Source organism: Sus scrofa, chromosome X (genome assembly GCF_000003025.6).
Source record: "Sus scrofa isolate TJ Tabasco breed Duroc chromosome X, Sscrofa11.1, whole genome shotgun sequence".
Taxonomy (NCBI): Eukaryota; Metazoa; Chordata; class Mammalia; order Artiodactyla; family Suidae; genus Sus; species Sus scrofa.
In genome coordinates, this window is record NC_010461.5 from 106,478,824 (window position 1) to 106,505,923 (window position 27,100).

The 27,100-nt window shown below is 49.2% G+C and overlaps 1 protein-coding gene and 1 long non-coding RNA gene across 3 annotated transcripts; one reads left to right on the top strand and one right to left on the bottom strand.

Annotated features, from left to right (window-relative positions):
• UTP14A (UTP14A small subunit processome component) lies at positions 205 to 21,566 on the top strand. 2 transcript variants are annotated; one of them, XM_003135366.4, is made up of 15 exons: positions 205 to 360; positions 1,427 to 1,505; positions 3,124 to 3,194; positions 5,241 to 5,305; positions 6,894 to 7,036; positions 7,344 to 7,499; positions 12,085 to 12,204; positions 12,303 to 12,397; positions 12,919 to 13,042; positions 13,125 to 13,202; positions 13,678 to 14,059; positions 16,108 to 16,523; positions 17,253 to 17,446; positions 17,576 to 17,675; positions 21,132 to 21,566. In XM_003135366.4, the coding sequence occupies exons 1-15, from the start codon at positions 335 to 337 to the stop codon at positions 21,402 to 21,404; spliced, it is 2,322 nt and encodes a 773-aa protein (XP_003135414.1). In that variant the 5' UTR covers positions 205 to 334; the 3' UTR covers positions 21,405 to 21,566. The 2 variants fall into 2 exon arrangements, with proteins under 2 accessions (XP_003135414.1, XP_005673956.1); XM_005673899.3 differs by having other exon boundaries at positions 263 to 360; positions 1,430 to 1,505.
• LOC106507039 lies at positions 8,850 to 9,742 on the bottom strand. Its single transcript, XR_002340620.1, has 2 exons — positions 9,385 to 9,742; positions 8,850 to 9,262 (listed from the first exon to the last, which is right to left on the bottom strand). It is a non-coding gene; the product is annotated as an uncharacterized LOC106507039 (long non-coding RNA).

Genomic DNA, 27,100 nt, shown 5'->3' on the forward strand with positions numbered 1-27,100 from the left:
CTCAACCCAGTTCCTGACAGCGCAGCACCTTCGCACACCTGCGCCGCGTGGAAACCCGGGGCGAGGAGGATCGACTCTGGCACGCCCGCGAGTCGAGGGGTGGGTGGGGAAAGCAAGGCTCCGCCCGCTAAACAAGCTTTTATCTCCTGCCTCCAGGTTCCCCGCAAGCCCCTCCCGAAGTGGCTCCAGTTTCTCGCACGCCTCAGGGGCGGGCCGGAAGTGACGCACCTTGTCGCGCGTGATTGGCGGAAGCAGAAATTGCTTTGCGGCCGGCACGGAAATTGCTTTCCTTTCGGCTTCCGCTCCTGGCCCATGTGAGAGACAGGCTGCCGAGATGAGCGCGAGCCAGGCTGCGAAGAGGTGAGGGGTAGCAGACGGGAGGGGTGGGTCTGGGTCTCGTTGGAAGCCGGGTTCCCCGGCTTTTGAGAAATGGAGTCCTCCTTTTAACTGGCGACAGTTGTTCTCCTCCCAAGACCTCGCCATTCGTTACTATTTCCGTGATCCATCCTTTAGAGCTCTTTTAATTTAATTTAATTCGCCCCCTCTGCTCCTTAGCTTTTTAGTGTCATCCCGGTTGGTCCTGACGAGGCCTCTCCCTCTCCAGCTAAGTTAACATGTTGCACTTTCCTCGAGGAGTCACGTGACTCCTTTTTTCTGTAGCTGCTAGAGAGCGAAACCCTCCGCGCAGGCAGTGCCTGCATTATAAACTCCCTTTTTCTTGGAAACCTTTGCTAACTGTAGTCATCCACGACATTTTCTGTGATCGTTTATGCCTCCCCCAGGGGAAGTAAATACAATCTGTGCAGTAATGGTTACCTTGCGAAGATTGACATATACTGTTAGGTAATGGTAGACTATAATTTGTTTCTGGGTACCAGTCTCCCTAGTTAAGCACCTACTTTGTCAAACAGGCTCCAGGGAAAATGGTATACTCAGCTGCTTCCTTCCCATTTCCCGTTTCCCTATCCCAGAGAACAAGTGATCAAGATGTCACTTTTGAGTAAGCTGCAGCTATACAGATGTCTTCAGTGTGGAGGATGCTTATAAATATTAATGGTGGAATTGCCTTGCCTAGCAACAACGTCTTCTGCCACCTTAGGGTCTGACATTTTTACACCCCTCACCCCCAGAGGTCGGTGGGAAATGCGGTGGCAGTCAATCACCGAAGAGTGTTAGATCTTTTTCATTTGCATGCAGTTCTATATGGGTGCTACTAACCACTGCTCACCTCTTTCAGGTGATGCCTGCCTTCCGTGGTCTAAATTTATTGTCTTGACTAATTTCCAAAAATGCTCACACGGCTGGATTTGCACCTCTTCCAGGGGATAATCTGTTTTGTACTGAGAACTGAAGTTATGTTTTAGAGATTATTTCAATATAAGAAAAGTTATTTCAAGTGACACTATTTCCCTTTCGTCTCCTTTAGCAGCCTTCTGGCTTTAAGCCAACAGGAAGAACTAGAGGATTTGCCAAAAGACTACTCCTTGAGTACCAGTGAAGATGAGGTGGGTGACACTGGCTGCACTGCCTTCTCCAGTTTCCCTTCTGCCTCAAAATTAGGGTAAACTGAGGTTCCTGGAAAGGAAAGGGGTGGCAACATTGTTCATACTTGTTCAAATCTCACAAACAAATTACAGTTACAACTACCCAAAAGTAGAGCAGTTCCTACAAAACCTCACATAAGCCAGAATGGCATAAAGCAAAGAAGCAACTACCTGAGGACACATCTTGCCAATGGGTGGACAAAATAAATTAAGATAAAGCATGGATCCTCATAGAAACAGTTCTTTGGCAGTTTGATGCTGAGAGGCTGAGTGTAATTTCCTGGGAAAGAGCTTGGTGGTGCCACTTGGGATGTGTGCTGCCTCTATAACAACTTGCTGCAAAACAAATGCTGGATTCTATGTAAAAGAAACACTAAATACAAGTATCCTCTGCTCTTTGAAAATTTGCTTTACACCACTTTGGCCTCTCTTTTTTTCTTTCCTTTGGTAAAAGAAAAAATCCTCTTCAGATTTCGTTCAGTTAGCAGAGTTCCTGTCGTAGCTCAGTGGTTAACGAATCTGACTAAGAACCATGAGGTTTCGGGTTCCATCCCTAGCCTTGCTCAGTGGGTTAGGGATCCGGCGTTGCCATGAGCTGTGGTGTAGATGGCAGATGCGGCTCGAATCCCGAGTTGCTGTGGCTCTGGTGTAGGCCGGTGGCTACAGCTCCAATTAGACCCCTAGCCTGAACCTCCATATGCCGTGGGTGCGGCCCAAGAAAATACCAAAAAAAAAAAAAAAAAAAAAAAGACAGATTTCGTTCAGTTAGCAAGAGCAGGTACTAATGTAGGTCTTTTGTGAAAAGCAAAGTGGTGTAGAGTTCTGGTTATGGCTCAGTGGGTTAAGAACCATCATAGTATCTGAGGATATGGATATGGGTTCAGTCCCTGGCCTCATTCCGTGGGTTAAGGATCTGGTGTTGCCACAAGCTACAGTATAGGTCGAAGCCCAGATCTGTTGTTGCTGTGGCTGTACCGTGGCCCAAAGCTCTGGCTCTCATTCAACCCCTATCCTGGAAACTTCGATATGTTGCAAGTGAGGCTGTAAAAAGAAAAGGAAAGAAAAAAAGAGAGGCCAAAGTGGTGTAAAGCAAATTTTCAAAGAGCAGAGGATACTTGTATTTAGTGTTTCGTGTATATGAAGTGCTATGGGAATTTGAGGATTGTATATGGGATGCACCGCCCTCAGGTTGCTTAGGATGAATATATAAGGCCAAAACACATGCTATTTATTGTAAGATTTCCTTATTTCCCAAATTTGAATTTCCATAGAGAATTATTTTATTATCTGACATGTACATAATTCAGCTAGGTCTCATAGCATTTTTCTTCTCAAAACAAGTTAAGGCAGAGGCATTACATTAGCTCCTGGTTGCTAAGGCTTTGTGTTCCTTCTAATGAGGGAGTTTGGTTTTTTGAAGCAGTTCTTTCCATTCCAGCTGGAATGCCTGCACACCAGACCTCATCTGATTCCAGTTCTCACTGACCAAAAAAATGAAGGACTGAACATGGACCTCAATTTCCATGCTGTCTTTTCCCTCCCCTCATCATTGTGATGGTTTTTTCTTTTCTATTTCTAGGGAGACAGTGATGGAGAAAGAAAGCATCAAAAGCTTTTGGAAGCTATCAGTTCCCTTGATGGAAAAAATAGGTAATATTCCCTTCAATTTGGACAGACTATTAACTAGCTGATTCCATGAGACTTAGTAACATTTTTTTGAGTGCCTAAGACAATGTAAATGCAGTTGTCAGCATCCTTGTTACCCGTCTATTTTATATATAGTAGTGTGTATATATCAGTCTCAACCCCTAATGTATCCCCTACTCCACGTTTCCCCTTTGGTAAACATAAGTTTAGTTTTGAAATCTTTGAATCTGTGTTTTGTAAGTTATATTGTATTTCTATTAGATTCCACATATTCCACATCTCATGTGATATTTGTCTTTCTCTGACTTCCTTCACTTAGTACAGTAATTTCTAGGTCCATCCATGTTGCTGCAAATGGCATTGTTTCATTTTTTACAGCTGAGTAATATTCCACTGTATTTATGTACCATGTGTTCTTTATCCAGTCCTCTGTTGATAGGCATTTGAGCTGCTTCCATGTCTTGACAATTATAAAAACAGTGCTGCACTGAACATTTGGTTGCATATATCTTTTCGAATTATGGTTTTCTCCAGATAGATGCCCAAGAGGGGGATTGCTGGATCACATGGTGGTTCTATTATTAGTTTTTTAAGGAACCTCCATACTGTTCTCCATAGGGGTTGCACTGGCTTACATTCCCACCAACTGTGTAGGGGGGTCTCTTTCTCCATACCTTCTCCAGCATTTATTGTGTGTAACTTTTTGATGATGGCCTTTCTGACTGGTGTGAGGTGATACTTCATTGTAGTTTTGATTTGCATTTCTCTAATAATTCAAGATGTTGAGCATCTTTTCATGTGCTTTTTGACCATCTCTCTGACTTTGGAGAAATGTGTTTAGATCTTCTGACCATTTTTTAATTGGGTTGCTTGGGTTTTTTTTTGTTTGTTTTTTTTTGTTTTTGTTTTTTTTTTTTTTTGCTGTAAAGTGGTATGAGATGTTTGTATATTCTGGAGTTTAATCCCTTGTTGGGTTGCTTAGTTTGCAAAGATATATTTCCCAATTCTGTGGGTTGTCTTTTCATTTTGTTAATGGTTTACTTTTGCTGTGCAGTTTTTAAGTTTGATTAGGCCCCATTTGTTAAAGGAATGGACATGTGTATATGTATAATTCGTTTACTTTGCTGTACTACTGAAATTAACACAACTTTGTAAGTCAACTATATTCCAATACAATTTTTAAAAATAGGCAGACAAATTTGAAACGGAGAAGAAAAGGAGCACATACTTTGGAGACTGTGTAGGCAAGTTTTTTATCCTCTCTGCACATCAGTGTCTTCAACTAGAAAATAAGATTAGGGAGTTGCTGTTGTGGCTCAGTGGGTTATGAACCCTACTAGTATCTGTGAGGATGCAGGTTCCATCCCTGGCCTCATTCAGCAGGTTAAGGATCCGGCATCGCCGTGAGCTGTGGTGTAGGTCACAGACGTGGCTCAGATCGTGCGTTGCTGTGGCTGTGGCATAGGTCTGCAGCTGCAGCTCTGATTTGACCCCTAGCCTGGGAACTTCAATATGCCACAGGTGTAGCCCTAAAAAAAGAAAAAAGAAAATAATAGTACCTACCTTTTAAGGTTGTTGTGACATTTTGACAAGTTATTAAATATAAAGATCTTGAATGAATGCCTAGCATATAGTAAGCATTATATAGCTGTTATGGTGGTAGGCATTTGGATTCTTAATCCACACTTAGAGTTTTTGAAGCATTGAATGGGCATTACCTATCCCCATTAGAGAAGTTAATCGATTTGTCCCAAAGTCACTGGGCTCATAAGTGGCAGATCCAGGTTTCAAATCCAGATATGTTTGAATCGAAGTCCTATACCTTTTTCACTACACCTACCTTGTACTGCCTTGTGTTTGTGAGGGGCTGAGTCTACATTAACAGATGATTAGACTACCACGTCCAGCTTAGGAACAGATTTCCTGGTGGCTTTGTTACAAAACCTAATTCTAGAAGAGAAATGAAACCAAAGCCTTGTTGGAAGAGGACTGTTTGTTCCCCAGCAAAATATCTCTCTTCCTTCTATATTCTGTTTTGCTTAATTTCAGGCAGAAGCTGACTGAGAGATCTGAGGCTAGTCTGAAGGTGTCAGAGTTCAATGTCAGTTCTGAAGGTAAGTTAATTAACCAAGGAAGCCATCTGCACGGAACTTGTAGAGTTCCAAAAACATAACCGGTCACTCTCCTGTGCCCGCCCCCCCGTACCCCCCTCCCACCCCCGCAACAGTTTTTGATGTGGTTAATGAATCACACCCTAAATACTCGCTTACATGTGAGGGGGGTGAAGAAAGGTAGTCAGGTGCTCTTGAATTTCTTCCATTTCTAGACGAAAGCCTAGAAAGCCATAGTCATGGTCTCCCAGCAAGCTTGAGAGCTACCTCTAGGATAGAGGGATGTGAATGAAGACAGCTGCCCCTCTAGCTTAGTCATGTTCATGATTTCATTTTAACTTCAGTTTTCACAGTGCATCGAGTTCAGACGGGCAGATAATCTCTCCTGCTGGAGCTCAGAGAAATCAAGTTCCATACTCAAGGACCTTCACCTAGTACAGTGTTGCTCAGCTTTTTTTAAGACATTTTTCCCCCCTCACTGCCTCCTTCCCTCCCTCCCCACCTCCCCTGTCACCAGGAATAAGATTTTGTTAAATAAAGCTGGGCTTTAGAGGGACACAAAACTAATATAGTCAGCCCTCTCTGTATCTGTGGGTTCTACATCTGTGGATTCAACTAATGCAGATTGAATTTTTTTTTAATTGCAGAATGTTCCAAAGTCAAAACTTGAATTTGCCCCGCATGCCAGCAACTGTTTACATAGATCCCATAGGGCTGTATACTTTGGATTGGTGTAATTCCAAGCACAGTGGGGCGCATTGTGGATTTTCAGCAGGATCATGACATGCTATGATCTGCATTTTCAAAACATCACTCTGGGAGTTCCCGTCGTGGCTCAGTGGTAATGAACCCGACTAGTATCCATGAGGATTCGGGTTCAATCCCTGGCCTTGCTCAGTGGGTTAAGGACCTGGCATTGCTGTGGCTGTGGCTTAGGCCTGCAGCTACAGCTCTGATTCCACCCCTAGCCTGGGAACTTCCATATGCCGAGGGTGCTACCCTAAAAAGAAAAAAATGCTTTGGCTGCTTTGTGAAGAATGAATTGCAGTGGTGTGAGACTGGAAGCAGAAAGACCAGGAGAGGAGTTCCTATTGTGGCTCAGCAGGTTAAGAACCTGACTAGTATCCATGAGGATGCAGGTTCAATCCCTGGCCTCACTCAGTGGGTTAAGGTTCCAGCGTTGCCATGAGCTGTGGTGTAGGTCAAAGATGTGGCTCAGATCCGGTGTGGCTGTGGCTGTGGCTGTGGCATAGGCTGGCAGCTACAGCTCCAATTCAGCCCCTAGCCTGAGACCCTCCATGTGCCATGGTTGTGGCCCTAAAAAAGCAAAGAAAAAAAAAAGAAAAGAAAGACCAGGAGAAAAGCCACTGACTGTTAAAAAGAAATCGTTTTCTCTCTCCCACCCTCCAACACATTTGAGGCTGTGGGAAAGCAGGGGTGCGGCTCTGGCTAGTGACCGAAGTCATGGAACTCTTCTGCCTCCCCGCACGCCCACCCGTCTACCAGCACTTTCTATGGAGCTTTCCCTCTGTGTGATGTTGAAATTTTGCCTCACTTCTCAGTCTGACCAGAAAGTTTGGCCTTTCTACAGGATCAGGAGAAAAGCTAGTCCTCTCAGATCTGCTCGAGCCCATAAAAACTTCATCCTCAGTGGCCGCTGTGAAAAAGCAGTTGAATAGAGTCAAATCAAAGAAGACTGTGGAGTTACCCCTTCACAGAGAGGAGATTGAGCGGGTGAGTCAAAGAAGGTGTGGTCCGTTAAGAGGAAGAAATTGAACTGACAAGGAAAAAATAGGGTCAGAAGAGAAGAGAGGAAGGCCTGGAAAACGGGAGGAGGGCAAGTTGTGCCTGCCTCACCTTGGAAAAGATTAAAACCCATCTCAGGGCAAGCCCAGTCCCGAGAAGTAAGCGGGAGCTCATCTCTTAGCATCCTGATTCTTTTCTTGGACTAAGAAACATGGCCTCCTAATTTCCTGCTGGACCTCTGAGTTTGAGGCTTAATTTTGTGGCTCTTTGTTTCTGTGTGCTTTGCCTGTTTCAGATCCACAGGGAAGTGGCATTCAATAAAACCTCACAAGTCCTCTCCAAATGGGATCCCATCGTTCTGAAGAACCGGCAAGCAGAGCAGCTGGTTTTTCCCCTGAGCAAGCCGCAGTCGGCCTTCGCTCCCATCGAGCACATGCTCAGTGGCTGGAAGGTGAGTGCAACACGAGGAAAGCGCACTTTAGAAGGTGAGGTCGCACAGCGTGGAAATGGCAGAGCCTGCGGCTGCTCTGGTACCTATGAAGCCCAGTTGCCAGCCGAGGTCATTTTAGTTTAGCATCAGAAGGGGAGGGGGCCGGGCGAGCGGGGGTCGTGCAGCAGGCAGTAACCAGGGTTCTGCAGGCGCACTTCCTCAGCTTGGAGCGTCCACTACATGGTTATTTCCATGTTTTTGTATTACCACATCTGATTGCCAGTAGAGAGGGGACATAATGATGTTTCCTTTTTTTTTTTTAAAGCCACATTCTGATCTGGGGAAAATCAGGAACTCGGCAGCTTTAATGGTGCCTAAGTGAGGATATATGAGCATCAGAACCAAAGTTTGCTTGAAAAGGGAAGAATACCACGTTAAAATAAGGCAGACGGCTGATAATGACTAGAATTTTAGCAAGTAACCCATTATGATTGAGCTGCAGAAAAGAAAGATCGTAGAGCTGGGTTCCCCAAACACTGGTCTCGGGCAAATTTTTCATCTCTCTGAAGTGAAAGGATAATTTGTGAGTATGGTGGTGTAAGGTTGCCAGCTTTTTTATTATGAGGTTATTCTTTCCACGTTAATGGTGTAGAAATAGCTTTTCTTTTCTGAAATGATGGTGGTACTAAATGATGGGGTTGGAGGGGGTGGAACAGCAGTTACGCCATTGGCAAAAGTTAAAGTTAGTGATCCCGTGTTGGTCCCTCAAGTCTCAATTTTTAGTCTGTGAGCAGCTTCAGAACAGCTAGCGTTTCTTTTCCAATACACCATTGGTTATGGAGTCTGTAGTGGGATGTTGTGTCTTTGATAGAAAAATTGTCCAAAACGGCAGCGCCCAAACCATGGCTAGATGCTTCTCTGCTTTCTTTGCATCCCAAAATGATGTCCTCTTTGTCAGGAAAGTGAGCTAATTAAAGCTCAGCAAAGTAAACATGGCTTGCTGCCACAGCTAGAAATCGAACAAGTCGTTGCTGATTACGGGGATAAGCTGTTTCTGATGTTGTTGTTGAAGTCACCACCATTCTCTTTCTAGGATGCTTCCTTTTCCACATGAAAAAGAGATCAGGTTTAAAGTGTGGCTGCAGGATGGAAGGGAGACTTTAGGAAAAAAAATGTAAGAGGTAATATAATTTACAGGATTATAAAGTATAGAAGATATATAGCAAAAAGTCTGACCCCACCCCTGTCCCCCATCTGCTCATTTTTACCCCCATACTCACCCAGAAGTCACCACTTTTATACTTGTTTTGTTGTTGTTAATCTAAAGAGTTTTATGGTCCTATTTATGTTTACCTCATTTTTGTTTTTTGGTTTTTTTTCATCAAAAAAGTAGTCGTGCGCTACCTCACAGTGTTCCGCACGTGGCTTTTTCCAAATGCGGGTGTGGTCTTGGAGGTGGCAGGCAGGTGGCGCGTTGGTCATTAAAGATGGGGGAGTGGGGTGTTGCACTGAGAATGGTTCAGCCTCTGCTCTCCAGACACTCCCCGTGCGAGGCAGCATGCGGCTCAGATGCTCTACCCGAACCTGTGGTGCCATTCATTCTAAGGTTCACTTTTGAGAAATGATAGCAGCGTGGCACAGAGAAATCAGGGAACACTTAGGTCCGGGGGCGCTCTCTGGCTGGCCACACCTTAGCAGCATACTCATATTTTTGGAGATGAAGAATCCGAAAAGTCTGCACGTGTGGTTTTGGTCCAGCTTGGTAAAATTCCATTTGACTCTAGCTGAGGGGAATTAAAGGGCCCAGCGTATGAGAAAGCATTTGTAAACTGCAAAGTGCTAGAAATGATGTACGGTAAAACCCCCCGGCCCCACTAGCATTTCCCAAAGTGTTCTCTGAACGAACCTTCGTCGTTTCTCAATATGCTCTGGGGCTTGGGGTGAAGGAAGTAAGTCTTGTCAGCTGATGAGGAACATGCTTTGGGAAGAGCTGGTCCTCTCACCTTCTTCCCCTACTTCCTTCCTGAAACTTCTCTCAAGGTGTTAGCGAGCGACCTCCCAATGGCCAGATCCCAGGCCCTCTGCTGTGTCTTCAGCCTGTTAGACAGATCACATGGTTAAAAACGTGTCTCCCTTCTGTGACGTAGTCCTGTTGTTTGTTTCAGGGTTTTTTTAATTGTAGTTGATTTGCAATGTTCTGTCAATTTCTGCTGTACAGCAAAGCGACCCGGTTATACTGTTTTCAGTTTTTTATCAGACTTTTCTTTTTATGATTTTTTTTTCCATTAGTTGATTTACAGTGTTCTGTCAATTTCTACTGTACAGCAAAGTGACCCACTCATACATATATACATACATTCTTTTTCTCACATTATCCTCCATCATGTTCCATCACAAGTGACTAGGTGTAGTTCCCTGTGCTATATACAGCAGGATCTCATTGTTTATCCACTCCAAATGCAATAGTTTGCCTCTATTAACCCCAGACTCCCAGTCCATCCCACTCCCTCCACAGACTTTCTTAGAGTTTTTTGGTTGGGGTTTTTTTTTTTTTTTTTTTTGGCCACATGTGGCATGCAAAAGTTCCTGGGCCAGGGATTGAACCCATACCACAGCAGTGACAACACCGAGTTCTTAACCGCTAGGCCACCAGGAACTCCTTTCTTAGTCCTTCTTATTCTTGCTCTGTAAATATGGTACAGATCACTCTCAAATCCTTCTGAGTTCCAAGCCCATATTCCACATGACCGGCAGGTCTCACCTGGGTCTCACCTGTGCACATAAACTTCGTACACAACAGAGTAAGCCTGGCATTGTCCTCCCTCGGACCCTAAAAGTCTGTACCACCACCTTCATGGTGTAACTCAGTCAATAGCATAACTCCCTACCGTAGTCATGCAGGTTGGAAGCCTCAGCATCTGATTTCCTCCTGCACCCCTCAGCTGCCAGCCCTCCCCAGCCCAGGCAGGGGCTAGTCCTGTAATTCTGTAATTCTGTCTCGGCCATAGCTCAAAGATCCCAGGTTCCTCACCTCATCTTCATTTTCGCCTTTCATTTGACCCTTTCCATAGAACCCCTTACACAATCTCCAGGACTTTCTCTCCAAAACACAAAGCCAGTGACCACTTTTCTGCTTAAAATCCTTCCAAAGGCTCTCCACTTATAGAATAAGACAGGAGCACCTGGCATTTTAGCTACACTGGACACTGCACTGTTCCCTGACATAACTTTCCTTTCCCTTGATCTGTGGTTTTGCATAAACTCATCTCTCCGTTTGGCTTTCCCCCCTCCTTACAGAATTGTGCTTTTGCGTCAAAGCCTAATTGAAAAAGTCTCTTCCTTCCCCAAGCCTAACCCACCTCCTAATCAGAATTAATTGCTCCTTCCTCTGTGATTGCCATGGACTAACATTTAACCCATTATTCTGTTAGTGGAACATGTGTCTCTTTCTTCTGAAAGGCGATGAGCCCTATGAGGACAGGAACTATCTTAATTAATTGTGTATTCCTAGCACCCCGAGCAAGTGCCTGGAATGTCGCTGCAATCGATAAATGTTTGTAAATTGAATTGAATTGGAGGGAGATTACAACATTGTAATATAAATCACTTTGTAGCCTGTGATTGATCACTACTGCAGATGCTAGAAATGGAAGAACATGCACCTTTACTCTTCAGTAGAATAGGTTTATGGTTAGATCGATAGCGCCGTGTAACATGTGATGACGTGTGTTTATGCATTTGTCCCGATATTTGTAAGTTTAACACTGACCATGATGTATATGGCTGTTGGAGAAAACCACATAAACTGTGTGCATGAGCTTTGCAACTGGCCGTTGCCCAGAGCTGTCTCTGTGCCTTGCCAAAGTAGACCATGACATGATCAGCCTGATTATTTTAGCCATCCTCACAATATCAGTCGAGCAGCAAATGGGATCTTTGGTTGACATGTGAAGTCACTGGTGCATGGTCCATTCTTTTCATCCACATGGACACCACCCAGCTTGCAGAGTTAACTGGAAACTGAGGCGTTGGAGCCAAAGTTGGAAACTGACTAGAGTTAAATTTGAGCTGTCAGGAAGCCGGCTAATTACACGAAGGTCATGTTTTTCAAGGCAGTGTCATTTTGTGCTTCCCTTTGCTCTAGAAGTGTTCTTAAAAGGAGACTGATCTGATTCTGAGGTTCCTACCTTTAAGAGTTACGTGTTTCAAATATATATATAACACTATTTGGTTTTGCAGCTATCAAGACTGGCAGTTTGGTAGTGCTGTGCCTCTGTCCTGCTGGTGTTTTACCTTAGGGACAGCCTGTTTTGATTCTTAAAAGAATGGTATTGTTTTATGTATATTGGTAATCCGACCCCAGAGTGATCCCCTCAGTAATATCAGAGCATAGCCTCAGAGACCCCTACTGAAGTTACCTTACATCAGAATACAATTTAAGGCTTTATCTACACAGCCGAACAGGGAGCCTGGAACCCCCTTCTCTTGCCGTAACAGCTAATCCTATCCAGTTATAGTGTCATAGAGTAGATGGCCAAAGGACCATAAAGAGGGAGACTGAAGGAGCACGACTCAAAACTTAAGAGTGTTCTCTTACCTCCTGAAGGCACGAACTCCCCTGGAGCAGGAGATTTTTAACCTCCTCCATAAGAACAAGCAGCCAGTGACAGACCCTTTACTGACTCCCGTGGAAAAGGCCTCTCTCAAAGCCATGAGCCTGGAAGAGGTGAGTGTGCTGGGCCCTTTGGCCCACCCAGGTGTGCCCTGTTTCTCCCCGCATCTGCTCTCAAGCCCGGGGGTCACCGTAAATGTCATTCATTGTAGGCGAAGATGCGCCGAGCAGAGCTTCAGAGGGCACGTGCCCTGCAGTCCTACTATGAGGCCAGGGCTCGAAGAGAGAAGAAAATCAAAAGCAAAAAGTAAGGAGGCCCCTGTGAACCGGCCCTGGGTTCCATGGAAGAAAGTGACGTGACGCGCCCTTAGGAGAGAGAGAGAGCCTTTCCCCTGGCAGCTGGGGTCACGAAGGAGAGGTCCCAAAGAGGAGTGGCTGGCCTTTTTTCCTCAAACCAGCGTCAGAGAGTTTTGCCTGCTTCAGGAGGGCCCGCTCCCCTTTGGCTTTCCGTCTTCAGTCCCTTTCTCTCCCTTCCAGGGCATCATGGAGTGGTTCTGCTGAATGGGCTCTGAGCTCTCCAGCTGTGGGGGCCAGTAGGGCTTCCTTCCTGCCTTCTTGCCTCTTTGAAACCTGTTCTGCTCTTCCCTTGCACTTTAGAAGCAAAGGGAACCATCTACCCCTGGGGGCTGCAAGGACTGAGCCCTCCCAGTCCTTACGGGTCTCGGACCGGCCCCTGCATCGGGAAACCCATGTGCAGCAGGGGCACCTGTGCATGTGGCAGCAGTGTTTCTGCTCAGTGTCTTCCCTCATACCTCTCTCACCCTATAGGTATCATAAAGTTCTGAAAAAAGGAAAGGCCAAGCAGGCCCTAAAAGAGTTCGAGAAGCTGCGGAAGGTCAATCCTGCAGCAGCATTGGAAGAACTGGAAAAACTCGAAAAGGCCAGAATGATGGTGAGGCAGCCTCTGGCCCCCAACCCTTGGAGCAGCTTTCCCCGGAAAACGATAAGGATCTCATTCTGCCCTTTCTTTCCAGGAGCGAATGAGCCTTAAGCACCAGAACAGTGGGAAATGGGCAAAGTCAAAGGCAATTATGGCCAAATATGACCTGGAGGTAAGAGATCATCAGGGTGAGAGAAGAGATGGAATTGGAGGAAAGAAAGGAAAATCAGTCCATAAGGATGCTAGCAGAAGCAGAGTTGGGAAAGAGCCATGAGGATGAATGGAAAACCAGGAATCTAAAAAGGCATCAGAATCTCTAAGGCAGAGAGGAAAATGACCAGGAACAAGGTGGAAAAGGAGAGATGAAAGGGAAACAAAAGAGCATTGAAGGCAAGTCCAGTGGAAGGGGAGAGGAGTTGTTTTTCTGTTACCCTTATTTCACATGTTCCCTCCTTGAGGACAAAGAATTTGTCTTCCGTTTTATTGCATAGCTGTTAACACAGTGGTGCGTGTGCAGTTTAAACAGTAGGCACCAGTAAGAAATGCTTAAGTCCAATGGAGAGGAGGCAGCTTTGAGAAGTGGCCCCGGAACGGTGTTACTGCGGTCGCTAATGACAGGGTGCTCGGGCTGTGACTTTTTCCTCCAGGCTCGCCAGGCTATGCAAGAGCAATTGGCCAGGAACAAAGAGCTGACGCAGAAGATCCAGAGGGCCTCCGAGAGTGAGGAAGAGGAGGGAGGCGCCAAGGAAGAGGGTGAACCCCTTGTCCCGGACGTGGTGAACGAGGTGCAGGTGAAGGTGAACGGACCAAACCCCTGGATGTTCAGGAATCACTCCAGTGATGCAAGAGAGGCCGAGGTCCAGGAGGGCCCTGAAGAAGGTGCAGAGCCTGCGGGCCATGAGGCTTCTGAAAGCGAGGAAGAAGGGCCAGGGGCAGAGGAAGACATGCTGTTGAAGGAATTCGAAGAAAGGCGATCGCTTAGACAAAAGTCTGGACTCAACGGGCCTGTGGGCAGCCCAGAAACAAAAGGTGAGCAGGGGGTGGGCTCGAGGGCAGAGCCGCCTTGGGGGTGCTCTTAGCCGGCTGAGGGGAAGCTGGGTCCACCCACACCTGAGTGATTAGGCTCTAGGGACTTGCAAGAGAAGGCCCTGGGTCCCTAGAGAGAAGAGAGATCCGTAATGATCCTTTTTCTTCAAAGGCATTTAATAAGCGGGCATCTGCTGGTTCTCCGGCATGTGTTCCGTCTTCAGAAAGACAGCTGCACGATCCTTGAAGGAAGGGCAGGAGTTAACATCACTGGTACCGCAGACTAGGGAGAAGCGCATGTGGTGGGCTGGCGAATCTGGAAATCATTCTCACCCACAGACACAGAGGTGTATTTTGAGACATTATGAAATGTCTTCAAATCATCGCTGCGGTTTGCTGTTTTGTTTGGGAAGTAGGTAGGAGTGGCATGTTTAGCACTCCGTGATGCTGGTTGATGTGAGTTGATACGGGGTGTGACTTTTTTGATAGGACTGAGTGATTCAACAAGGTACCAGGTAAATTAGACTTGTTACCCCGTGCTCAGACTCGATATGCATATTATATTGACAAGCTTAGCACCCTTGAGGCAGATCAGAGTTCCTGCTCTGGGGACAAAGCAGAGTGTTATAAAACCTGCTTAGGAAACGAACTACATTCAGAAATCACCTAAATCTGGACAGATTCTCAGGTCCAATTATATTTCCTGTAGGAATGATGCACTTAGAGGACAGCAAGAATCTGTTTTTCCATGGCAAAAAAAAATTATTTTAAAGAGTTCTCATTTAGAAGCTGTCATATCGTAGGGAGTTCCCTAGTGGCACAGCAGGTTAGGGATCTGATGTTGTCGCTGCTGTGGCAAAGGTTTCGATCCCTGGCCCATGAACTTATATATCATAAGACCTTTACTTTGGGTTTTCAGCTAGAGAGTTCTGGGATTCATGACTAGGAGCAGTCATTTCCGAGCAGATTGTGCAAGGCAGCACTGCAGGCCAGGATGGCAGGGCAGCCTCTCCACAACCATGGGACACCAGCTGCTTCCCCTCAAGCCCCCTCAAAAGCTGGCCATGTAGCTAAACATGTAGAACAGTTGGTTGCAGAATGAAAAGCGAATTTGGATTTCCTTGCATGATAAATAAATAGTATGATCCCAGACCTTTTGGGGAGAATAGTGTCCTAAAATAGAGGGAAGGCATGGACCCCAAACAAAATGCGCAAGGGAACTTGATCCTTAAAGACATATATGTGTCCTCAGGCCAGATCTAAGTGGCTTCTTCCAATGGCTTCAAGCCAGAGTTAGAGAGCAGGATGAACTTGGCAATGGTGGCAACTTGAGTCAATGCAAAGACAGTTTAGAATTGTGTCACAGCCATGTTTCCCTCGGGCTCTGAGTGACGAGCGGTATTTGCTCAAATGGTGCTGGTGGCTGGGGTGTGAGCCACCTCACAGTAAATTTGTGAAATACTTCTTTAAGATAAAACAACACTGGATAAGGTTTTTACATATAGGGAATTTACAATGTAAATTATAATGAAGTTACATTCAGAGGCCACTTGCTAAAAACAGCTTTTATAATAAAAATTTGGAACTTGGGGTGATCTTCCCCAGCAGGGTTTATTACTCTGTGGGGAAATTAAGCTACGGCCCCAGTTATACAGTGAGTCACTGGCAAAGCTGGGACTAAGAGCCAGGACATCTGCTTCCCACCATGCTGCTTTTAACTCCTAAACTCCATTGTCTGCGACTTGACAGGTCATGATTCATAAACTTGCCAGGACATCCATCGATGGCATCTTCTCTCTTTGTCCTCGTTGGCATGTCTTCCATGTTTTCCTCCAGGCTTGCCAGGCTCTTCCATGGTGCCTAGCACCCAGTGAGGGCTCCATAAACGCTCATTGGGAGTTCCCACTGTGGCAGCACTGGTTCGATCCCCAGCCCAGTGCAGTGGGTTAAGGATCCAGCGTTGCCACAGCCGCGGCTTGGGTCGCAGAAAACACTCATTGACAAGGCAACTCCCACCGTCCTTTTCTGACAGCTTTCATTTCTGGCCCCAGATTCCAGCAGCCAGGAGGTGCTATCCGAATTGAGGGCACTGGCCCAGAGACTCAACAAGGAGAACCGTCGGTCCGGGAGGCAAGAAGTGAGTGCAGCGAGGAAGGGGACAGTCCTGCAGGTCCAGAGAGAGGAGCCTGCCGAGGAGGAAGAGGAGCCCTTGTTGCTGCAGAGGCCAGAGAGAGCACAGACTCTGGACGAGCTGGAGGAGCTGGGCAGAGAAGGGTGTTTACAAAATGAGGAGCTTCCCCGAGCTGCGGTAGAAGGGCAGCAGTTGGAGACGAACCCAAATAATCATCTTGGTGCTACCCCCAAGGAGAAGAAAAGGAAGGAGCAAATGATAGATCTCCAGAACCTCCTAACCACAAAGTCTCCTTCCGTGAAGTCCTTGGCAGTTCCCACGACAGTAGAGGAGTTGGTGAGCAGAGGCAGGGTCATGGGCCATTGTGGGGGATCAGAGCTGGTGTCCTCCCTGCACGAGGAGTAGAATCACGGAAGTTTTGTGCTGGGGGCCCATGGCGGGAGTTGAGAGGTCTGGGACAGTAAGGGGCCAGGCTGGTCCCAGGGACAGTTGAAATAGATGCAAATATGTGGGTGCCACTGAGACTCCCCCATCTTAAATCCTGAGCCACCAAATCCTCCCTGGGGTGATTTAAAGGCCTCAGAGGAAAGAGGGAGTCGCTCAAAGCTCTAACCAGAGGCCAGGCAGGACAACTTGAAGGAGAGTCACCGAGCTGTAACCAGTGTTTGGCTCTGCTCATGGGATCTCAAATGGTCCCGGGCTCCCCGATTTCAGTCGTTGAAACTGCTCACGTGAGTAGCCCTGATGCCTGTCTTTCAGGGACATAAGCTGGAGGACTCCCACATTCTGGCTGAGCCTCCTCTCAGTTCTTCCTTCTAAATACAGGCCATCCCTTCCCCCACCCCGCAGCTTCCTGACTGAAAGTTTGAAATTGTGCCATATGATAGTGAGCCGGGCAAATGTACCCTAGGAGCCTGATGGACTGTGGATGGCTCTCTAGTGCAGGACCATCATTGTTTCCACACTTCCCCCTAGGGGGCGCTAAAATGTCGCGACCCAACAGTCAGGCCGTCTTGCCACGAACCTGGGCTCGGGAGGCAAGCTGTAGCTCTTGTTTCTTCCCAGGAAGATGAAGAAGAGAGAGATCAAAGGCAGATGATAAAGGAAGCTTTTGCTGGGGATGATGTCATCAGAGACTTCTTGAAAGAGAAGCGCGAAGCTGTGGAGGCGAGTAAGCCAAAGGACGTGGACCTGACTCTGCCTGGCTGGGGCGAGTGGGGTGGTGTGGGCCTGAAGCCCAGTGCCAAGAAGAGACGCCGGTAAGAACAGGGAGGAAGGCCTGTCAGAAGGGCACCAGGTTCTCCCACTTCACCCTCCTGAGTCCTCTCTGCCCTTTTGACTAAGTCCTTAATGCTCTTAGTCAGATGTCCTGCTGTTCTGCTTTCCAGGTTTCTCATTAAAACCCCTGAGGGTCCGCCAAGAAAAGACAAGAATTTGCCAAATGTGATTATCAGTGAGCAGCGGAACATCCATGCGGCAGCTCATCAGGTGAGGGATAGAGAGCTCCTCGCTGCTGGCCTGCCCTGCGTGGGCCGGGCGTTCTAGTGCCCTGTGGTCAGGAGGCATGTGTGCAAGAGTCGGATCTATTCTTGTTTCCATTGACTGGCTCTGAGATGAATAATAATTCCAGATCAAGTCTGCTGTTTTAATTACTGTCCGGGAGGAAGGTTAAAACTTAAAGGATAAATCTTTGCAGCAATCGCGAGGCCCCCAAATCTGCATTTTCAACTAGTACCCCAGATACTTCTGATGCAATTGGCTCTCGCCAAACTAAGAACTGCTGTTCTGCAGGCTTGTGTTTCTAGTCCAGGTGATGTTCAGAGGCTAGGTGATGTTCAGAGGCTACAGGTTTGAGCTGCATCTTAGGAAAAATGAAGACTGGCGTTCCCGTCTTGGCTCAGCAGAAACGAATCCGACTAGGAACCATGAGGTTGCGGGTTCGATCCCTGGCCTCGCTCAGTGGGTTAGGGATCCGGTGTTGCCATGAGCTGTGGGTTCAGGTCTGGTGTTGTGGCTGTGGCGTAGGCCGGCAGCTGTAGCTCCGATTGGACCCCTAGCCTGGGAGCCTCCATATGCCGCGGGTGCGGCCCTAAAAAGACAAAATAGACCCAAAAAAGAAAGAAAAATGAAGACAGTGTCCAATTCTCGTTCAGGACAGTGAAAGGATTTTAAAATTGTCATATGATAATGAGCTAGAGACGTTTACTCAAAAGAGAAGCAAATGTGAGCGCGATGGGCTGCAAGTACACTGAAGGCTGTCGTGTCACGTGCATTCCCATAAAGACGTTAGAGGAAAGGCAGAGTTCAGGTCAAGGAAGAACTTTCTGCCAGTCCAGAGAGAGAAGGGGTTGCGAGTGCGTGTAGAGGGGACTCGGGGATGAGATTAGACTCGTTGACCTTTATGTTTCCTTCAGTTCTGAAAGTCTGTGACCCTGAGATCTGTCCCCAGCTAGTTGAGTGTTGAAATGAGCTAGCTCTGTTTTTCCTTCCAAAAGGGTGGGGGTTATTTATTTAATAGTTACAGAGAGAAGAAAATATCATTTCAGTAATACTCTCTTGATCTTATTTAGTGAACCAATTGCAGAAATTGAAACCAGAAAATAGGCAGTGAATAGGCAGTTGTGTGATAAGAGGAAGAGAAAAGGGGTACTCCACCAGGCCAGGATTTTAGGTGAAGGGCAGAGTGTGGAACTCAGTAAAGATCACCCATCCTTCCAGGAGTCTTATCTGTTTGTTTTTTTAGTGTAGTCACAGCAAAACTAACAAACAGCTTTCCAAGAATCTGCCTTGATTTTCCTCATCTTTTGAATAAGCTATACACTGCAGGTCCCAGCGTGCAATAGAATAAAGCACTTTGAGCCCAAGGGGAAAAAAATCCCTCTGAGATTTAAATTTTTGTCCAGGCGGGGGGGTTTTTTGTTTTTTTGTTTTTCTTTCTCTACCCCCCCCCCGCCCCCGCCCCAGCCGCCCGCCCGGGGTGACATGCATGGATCTAGCTATCAACCCCACTAAGACATTCCCTTAACCTAAAGAATCTGTGTCCTTCACTACCACCAGGACTGCCCGGCAAGTATTCAGCTTCTCTCTTTTTTTTCTTTTTCTTCTTTTTAGGGCTGCACCCACGGCACATGGAAGTTCCTGGGCTAGGGGTTGAATCAGAGCTGCATGCAGCCACAGCCACAGCCACACTAGATCCAAGCCACGTCTGTGGCCTACACCACAGTTCACGACAACGCCGGATACTTAACCCACTGAGTGAGGCAGCCTCATGGATACTAGTTGGGTTCTTAATTTGCTGAGCCACAATGGGAACTCCAGTATTCAGCTGCTCTTGAGTATTCCATTGAGTATCTCCAAAGGATACTGACGGTAGCCTCCTCATTTTTCTGCTTATGTCGTTTTCCTCCTCTTTGGCCGCTGGGGAAGTGTTTGAAGATTTTTTTTTCCTCCTTTTTAGGGCCATATCCGCAGCATATGGCAGTTCCCAGGCTAGGAGTCAAATCAGAGCCACAGCTGGGGCCTACGCCACAGCCACAGCAACCCTGGATCCAAACCACATCTGTGACAGCTTGTGACAACATCAGGTCCTTGACCCACTGAGCGAGGCCAGGGATCAAACCCGCATCCTCATGGATACTAGTCGGATTCTTAACCTGCTCAGCCACAACGGGAACTCCAAATGATTATTTAAATGTCTGAAGGCAGCGCTGTGGGAGAGTGGAAAAGAGTACTAGGCAAGGAAATGAGACTTGGGAAGAGAATGAAGCTAAGAGCAGTATTCAGGATTCAGGAGTAAATCTTTAGCTTCCTTAAAACATCAGTCCTGGAGTTCCCGTCGTGGCGCAGTGGTTAACGAATCCGACTAGGAACCATGAGGTTGCGGGTTCGGTCCCTGCCCTTGCTCAGTGGGTTAATGATCCGGCGTTGCCGTGAGCTGTGGTGTAGGTTGCAGACACGGCTCAGATCCCACGTTGCTGTGGCTCTGGCGTAGGCCGGTGGCTACAGCTCCGATTCGACCCCTAGCCTGGGAGCCTCCATATGCCGCGGGAGCGGCCCAAGCAATAGCAACAAAAAAGACAAAAAAAAAAAAAAAGAAACATCAGTCCTGGAGTTCCCCAGTGGCTTAGCGGGTTAAGGATCCAGCATCGTCACTGCTGCGGCACAGGTTCAGTTCCAGGCCTGGGAACCTCCATGTGCTGTGGGTGTGGCAAAAAAATCAATTAATTAAAAAATAGACACTGAAAGACCCATCAATCCTGTGAACCAAGGGGAGGATTAAGAGTGTGAAGAGGGTAGCCGAGTCATAAACTCCGCAGGGATACACCAGTGCTCGGGTGTGTCTTGCAGCCACGATGTTGTATAGGAAGACCCACCGGGAGCCAGCAACCCCACGGCTGCTGTAGTGTTCCTACAGCTGCAGGGGCCGTCTTGAGGTGGCTTTTCAATCCCTAGATTGTTGGGTAAGCCTGGGGGAAGGGAGGTCCCAGTCCCAATTAGGCTCCTCTACTCCAGAATGTCATCAAGCAGATAGGCAGTCCTAAGGTAGGATGGGGGCATGAGTGGGGCTACCTGGGCTCCTCGGTAACTTCCCTCACTGCAGCCATCATGCAACGCCGTGGCCTGGGTACTAAAAATAAAACTTCCTGACCAGATGCCATTAAGAGTTTACAGGCCTGGGAGTTCCCGTCTTGGTGCAGTGGTTAACGAATCTGACTAGGAACCATGAGGAACCAGGGATCCGGCGTTGCCGTGAGCTGTGGTGTAGGTCGCAGACGCAGCTCAGATCCTGAGTTGCTGTGGCTCTGGCGTAGGCCGGCAGCTGTAGCTCCGATTCGACCCCTAGCCTGGGAACCTCCATATGCCACGGGAAGCAGCCCTAGAAAAGGCAAAAAAAAAAAGTTTACAGGCCTGGCTCATGCCAAGTCCCTCTGCCTTCCTTTCCAGGTACGGGTGCTTCCATATCCATTCACACACCATCAGCAATTTGAAAGGACCATCCAGACCCCTATAGGATCTACATGGAACACCCAGAGGGCCTTCCAGAAGCTGACTATGCCCAAGGTTGTCACCAAGCCAGGCCATATCATTAAGCCTATAAAAGCAGAGGATGTGGGCTACCGGTCTTCCTCAAGGTCGGACCTCTCTGTCGTACAGAGGAATCCAAAACGACTTTCCATCCGTCACAAAAAACAGCTGAAGCAAAACTCTGTACATTGATTGCTTGAATAATCACACCTCGGTGCCCGGAACCAGGAGCCCCGACTGCTCCTCCACTGGCCCGGTTTTACTCCGAGCTGCAGGATCAGTTCCAAAACTGGCTTAGCACACCATGAGTGTAAAGCCACATTTTAGAAATAAAGGCATTTTTAATCTATTTAATTGGAGTGTATTCTGTGTCGTTTCCCATTTCCTTCAAATCAGACAAGATAGATACCTTTGGATGTTCCCTGCCGCATTTCTCCGGTCACACTTGTCGGGGATCCTTATTTTCTTACCAAGGACTACGTAGTCCTAAATTGGAGTGGAGGAAAGTTGCTCTCGCCTATGATCTTAAATCCATCACATCAGATACAACCATAAACAACCAGGTGAAAGAGTCGGGGTAATAATTAAATATTGTATATTCTTAACCTCTGAACCTAGCAGCAGTATGCTCGAACCAGCTCTGGCTGGTCCTAGGATGGTGCTAAAGCTGGGTTCAGCTTTAAATCTAGCCACTATGATTTTCTTTTCAAAAATGTGAGAGCCTCCCCTGGCTTATACAGGTTGCTCTCCAGAGTAGTTTGCACTTTACTCATTCTTAAGATTGAGCCTTGTCATGGCTCAGCAGTAACAAACTCGACTACTATCCATGAGGATGCGGGTTCGATCCTGGCTTCAGTCAGTGGGTTAAGGATCTAGCGTTGCCATGAGCTTCGGTGCAGGCTGCAGACATGGCTTGGGTCTGGCGTTGCTGTGGTGTAAGCCTTTGGCTGCAGCTCTGATTAGACCCCTAGCCTGGGAACTTCCATATGCCACAAGTGTGGCCCTGAAAAAAAAAAAAAGACTGAGGTTTTACCCTTACTTTACAGATGAGGTAGATAAAGCGTTCCGAAGTAAAGCTCTATTCTCTTCCTAATGCAAGGCCAGCTTCTCACCATTGTTTATAGTTTATTCAGGCATTATTTTGCTATATGGCAGTTCACAGTGGGCTTCTCAGCTCTGAGGAACCTTTCTTTGTGTGACACTATAGAAAGGGCCCCTGAAGCCAAGATTCCTAACAAGGAACTAGAGAAACTCCTCCACTGATTTTGAAAAGACACAACCCCTACTGCGCTTCCCCTCCTGCCTTGGAGATGTGCCCCCAGCCTTTTTAGATCAAGATAGGGGTTAATTTTTGTGTGTCACAGACCCCTCTGAGACTTTGATGCAGTTATGAACCCTGCCCAGGAAAATGCACACACACCTATACCACTTTACACAGTTTCAGGAGGTTTACAGACATGTGGCATCCCCGGGCCAAAAGCTACCTGTGCCACTCGAATTTGCTTTTGCAACTCCCCCCACCTGTATGGCCCTTTTTTTCTGGGGCCGCCACTCTCCAAGTCACTTCCCAAGTGTTTAGACCTCAAGAGTAACTAGTCCCAATGCCTTTGGTTTACAGGTTTAAGATTTCAGAGTGGAGCAATGCACATTAAATTAGTGACTGAGTAAGCACTGGGACCCTAGACGAACTCCGAAGCCAAAAGCCGTGCCATAAATGTCTGTAGAAATTCCCAGTGGCAGTTATGCGCCCCGACTACCATTGCTCATCCTCTCTAGAACCATCCTAGTGCTGAGAAGGGAACTGAATATATTGATAGTGTTTCGAGCCCAAGGAATATTTTTAAGTTATCCATTGGTTTGAGATAATCTGCGATCCGCTTGCTGGTTGACACTTTAAGTCAGTAGCCCGTGAGGGGGAATGGGGCACCTCTGCTCACTCCTGCCTCGTTCACTCTTTCGAGCACAAAGCTGCCACCTCTGTCCCACCCCCACCCCCCAAATCGAAGTACCCAATCAAGTGCCCCCAGTAAAGGGGCCAATCCCCGTCTACTTTCCCGGGACCCTCCTCAGCTCCGTGTGCTCCCGGCGGCCCAGGAGTGATGCAAGCGACCCCATCCTTCAAAGGGGAGGGCAGGCGCTGGAACGTGCTATAAACGACGCCCACTCCCAGCCTTCCAAGCCCCCAAACGGATTCGATTGTTGTTTCGTGGGGCTTTTTTTTTTTCTTTTCTTCCTCCGAACCTCCGAAGTGTTCTCCCTTCCCATTGGCCGGAGCTGCCCCTTGACGCCACCCTGGCCTTGCTCGCTGATTGGTCCATTCTGGATGTGCCCAAGCCTTTTTCCCAGGGTGTGGCCCCCCGCCCCAACAGGGTTCTGACCCCTGGCTCCTCCCTCCCCCCCCAAGCCCCCCTCTCTGTTCCGAATGGTACCGCCCTGGCTCGGCTCCCCCTCGGCCCAGGCCGCTGCCCTTAGGGCCCCCGGACGGGGCGGGGCACGCTGGGGACGGGCAGAGGGCGGTGGTGGCGCCTTCCTGCCGAGCCTGAGGCCGCCCCCGCCACCCTTCTGCAGCCCTCGTAGGTCCCACTTTTCCCTGGGCCGTTTTCGTCTTGCCTTGGTAGCCCCGTCCCGTCTGTGCGGCCCCCACCGTGGTCTTTCGGTCATCCCGATCGGCAGCGTTAAATCCCTGCCCTCAGCGCTCCACACGCGCCCATCCGCCTCCACCCTCGGGTTCTTGCAGCACTCCCTTTCCCCGTGTCTGCTCACCCTTCCCCTCCCAAGCCCGCGGAAGCCCGGGCCCCCCTTCCTCGCGGACTGTCCATCCCCAGGATCCCCCTCCCTGTGTGTGGCCCTTCCTCCCAGCGGCCTCCCCTTCGCGGCTTCCCCTCCCCTTCGTGGCCGGGAGTGCTCCACCCCGACCCACCCCCCTTTCTCCGTACCCCCGCGCTCCCTTCTTATGTTGTCCCTTCACGTCCCTCTCGAAGCCCCTCCCACACCAGCCCCCCCACCTCGTACACACTTACCCCTCCCTCCGAGGCGTCCCCCGGCGCCCCTCCCCTACCCCCGCTAGTCTACGCCCCTCCCACCCACCCCGTCCTTTTGTCTCGTCTTTGGTCTCTAAGTCCCCCGCCCCTCCCTCACTCCCGCCCTCGCTCCCCGCGAGCACGCTCTTATCTTCCCCAGGTCCCGGCGCCCCGCCCCTGGCCGCGCCCCGCCGGCCCCCTCCCTCCCGCGGCCCCATCTCCGCCCTCGGCGCTCCGCCCCCCACCCCCCGCGCCCCGCGGCTCCCGGCCCGCCAGCCCGACCGACCTCCCTGGTTCCCGGCTCGCTCCTCCCGCCGCTGCCGCCGCCGCCGCCGCCGCCGCTGCTCCCCGACCCACCCTTCCCGGGCCGGCGGCTCGCGCTCCCGCACGCTACCCCCGCACACACACGCACTCCCCCCGCCCCGCCTCGCCCGCTCGCCCGCCCAGGCCCTGCGGCGGCCCGGCCCCACGCGGCGCGCAGCCCGCCCTCGGGGGAGCCTCGGCGCCCCGCGGCCACGGGCACCTCGCGGGCCGGCGTTCGGCCCGGGAGCGCTAACGCGGGCCGGGCCGCCCCCCACGCATACACCCAGCCCGGCCCTCGGCGGCCGCCCGGGACGCAGGCGCCCGTCGGAAGTGTTTGGGGGACCAGCGGGCCGCGGCGCCTCCAGCAACCCGGGCCTGGCTGGCGCGCCCTGGGGACTAGCTGCGACCCGACTGCCCGAGATGACTTTACCCGGAGCCTCCTTTGGGCGCCAGCCCCAAACCTGTACCACCAACGCGCAGCGCACAGTTGGGATTCGCAGCTAACGGGTCCGGGGTGGGGGACTGTCCGGAAAATACCCTGAGGGACTGCGGACCGTGAGGCCCGGAGAGGCAAGGGCCGGGGACACGCCCCGGCCACCCAAGGAGAAAGCGCGAGCCCACGCCGCTCGCCTTGGCCCCCGCCTCCTAGAAGCGGGCTTCCCACGGCGCACAGCGATGTTGCCTCTGGCTCTTTGTATCCACCCCACGCGCGTCGAGGATTGAAATTAAACCCTCAATCCGGGGTCGGAGGCACAGCTCAAGTGGACAGGAAACCCAGCAACAGACATGCCAATGGGCACTTTTTTAAAAAGAGTCTGTTTGGCGATGCCCAGGTTGACCGCGTTTCCTTGCCTGCACCTCTTCTCCCAAGCCCTCACTCAGTCTTCCCTTTTTACCCACCAGACTGGAAGCTCTTTGAAGGGGGCCCTGTTTGTCTCTGTGGCTCCCTCAATGGATCCCTTGTGATCGGTAGACAAGTGCATGTGTTTGTTAACTGCCCGCCTTTGGGATCTGTGTCATTATTGTGTGACTTAAGGTTGTAAACTCGGGAGGGCCAAGACCGGGTGGGGATTACTAGCTCGTGCCAGGCACAGCGTGATGCCCAAAGGGATGGGCCATCAATGTTTTTGAGTCTGATGTAGCTAATTATGCAGGAGGCAGATGCCTACCTCCTTCTGGTCCCCAGAACTCCCAGTTCCAGAGCTGGATGTCCTGAGTTAGGAAGATAATAAGGAGCTGCCTTAGCTCATTCGCAGTTGCAGGCCGACTTCCTAAGGCCAGATCCGACTGCATTCATCATCAGAATGCACTGGGCGACCTGACTCCACTACTGGGAATGGGTTTGCAGGGAGCCATGGACTCCCCACTTTAACTCCCATCAGTTTGCAACTGCAGTTGGGAGGAAGGAAGTAGCCAGTTGTTTTTTTTCTCCCTGTGAGGCAAAGTGTCCCATATAAGGATCAAACTTGTAGCTCTTCATCCATTTACCCCAAGGTCAAGCTGAACCCCACTGTGTCAGAGTAAGGAGGGTGCAAACAAACTGGACCCAGTCAACAGCAGTCAATCCCAGGGGAGGAGGGGCGATGGACGCACTCCTTCCTCCCATTTATGGATGCAAGATTCACCTTGTACTTTGCAGCGGCTCCTTTTAACCTGGTCCCTTTAGAATCAGTCCCTCTCCCCGCCCACCTCACACCCCCAGCCCCAGCGGGACAGGTCCTCTCTGTCCTTCCTCGGCCTCACACTGTCTTTGCCCAAGCCAGCCTGCTCTAAATGGACATGGTCAGTGATCCAAGCAGAAACTGAAATAGTAACAATTGGACAGTGTCAAGAGACTCGGGCAGAGATGCCTCGGAGCGCCCGGCCTCCTCCTCTGCCTTGGCACAGATGTTCTTATTGTCCTGGAAAGAAGTAGAAAATTCCCTCCCCAAGCGTGGAGGAGGGATGCTCCAGGGATTAGCCCCCAAGGACAGAGTTGCTATCTCAGCCCCGTCTCTCCACCCCCTAATTATTCAGAATGGGAGATCACCATCCCTTTTCCCCATCATAGCTAAGGCTACCCCCCTGGGCCATATGTTCCCCCTCACCAAGGAAATTAAGGGGAGGGGGGCTGGAGCTGCACGAGGCGAGTACTAAACTGTTCCAAAGTTCTCTTTAGGGACCGTTAGCACATCAAAATACATATCTGGAAAATACTCACAATTAACACTGGGAGAAAAACAGTAAACACAGTGTCACTTTGCCAGGCTCAACAGTTTTGTTTTGTTTTGTTTTGTTTAAATGCTAATGGCCTCAAATGGGGAGCAGCATCCATCAGTTAAATAAACAAGCCATTAGACTGAGACTAGAAGTGTCAACACATGACTAATCTACTAATTGGGAGAAGGCATCGCTAGTGGGGAGTGAGGCAGCAAAGCATGCCGGAGACGGGAGTGGACAGTGGACGGCTGAAGCGCATGGTGTGTTGGTTTGGGAGCCCTCGAGACCTGAGTTGGAATCCTACCTCCAGCTGTTGGTAGCCATGCGGCCTCTAGTGAGTCACACTCTGAGCCTCTGTTTTCCATT

What these genes read in the sequence shown, in the direction of transcription:
- UTP14A (XM_003135366.4), top strand. Translation starts at nt 335, where the DNA reads ATGAGCGCGAGCCAGGCTGCGAAGAG. An exon ending in GCGAGCCAGGCTGCGAAGAG is followed by an intron (nt 361 to 1,426) that starts GTGAGGGGTAGC and finishes CGTCTCCTTTAG; the next exon opens with CAGCCTTCTGGCTTTAAGCC. An exon ending in CCACGACAGTAGAGGAGTTG is followed by an intron (nt 16,524 to 17,252) that starts GTGAGCAGAGGC and finishes GTTTCTTCCCAG; the next exon opens with GAAGATGAAGAAGAGAGAGA.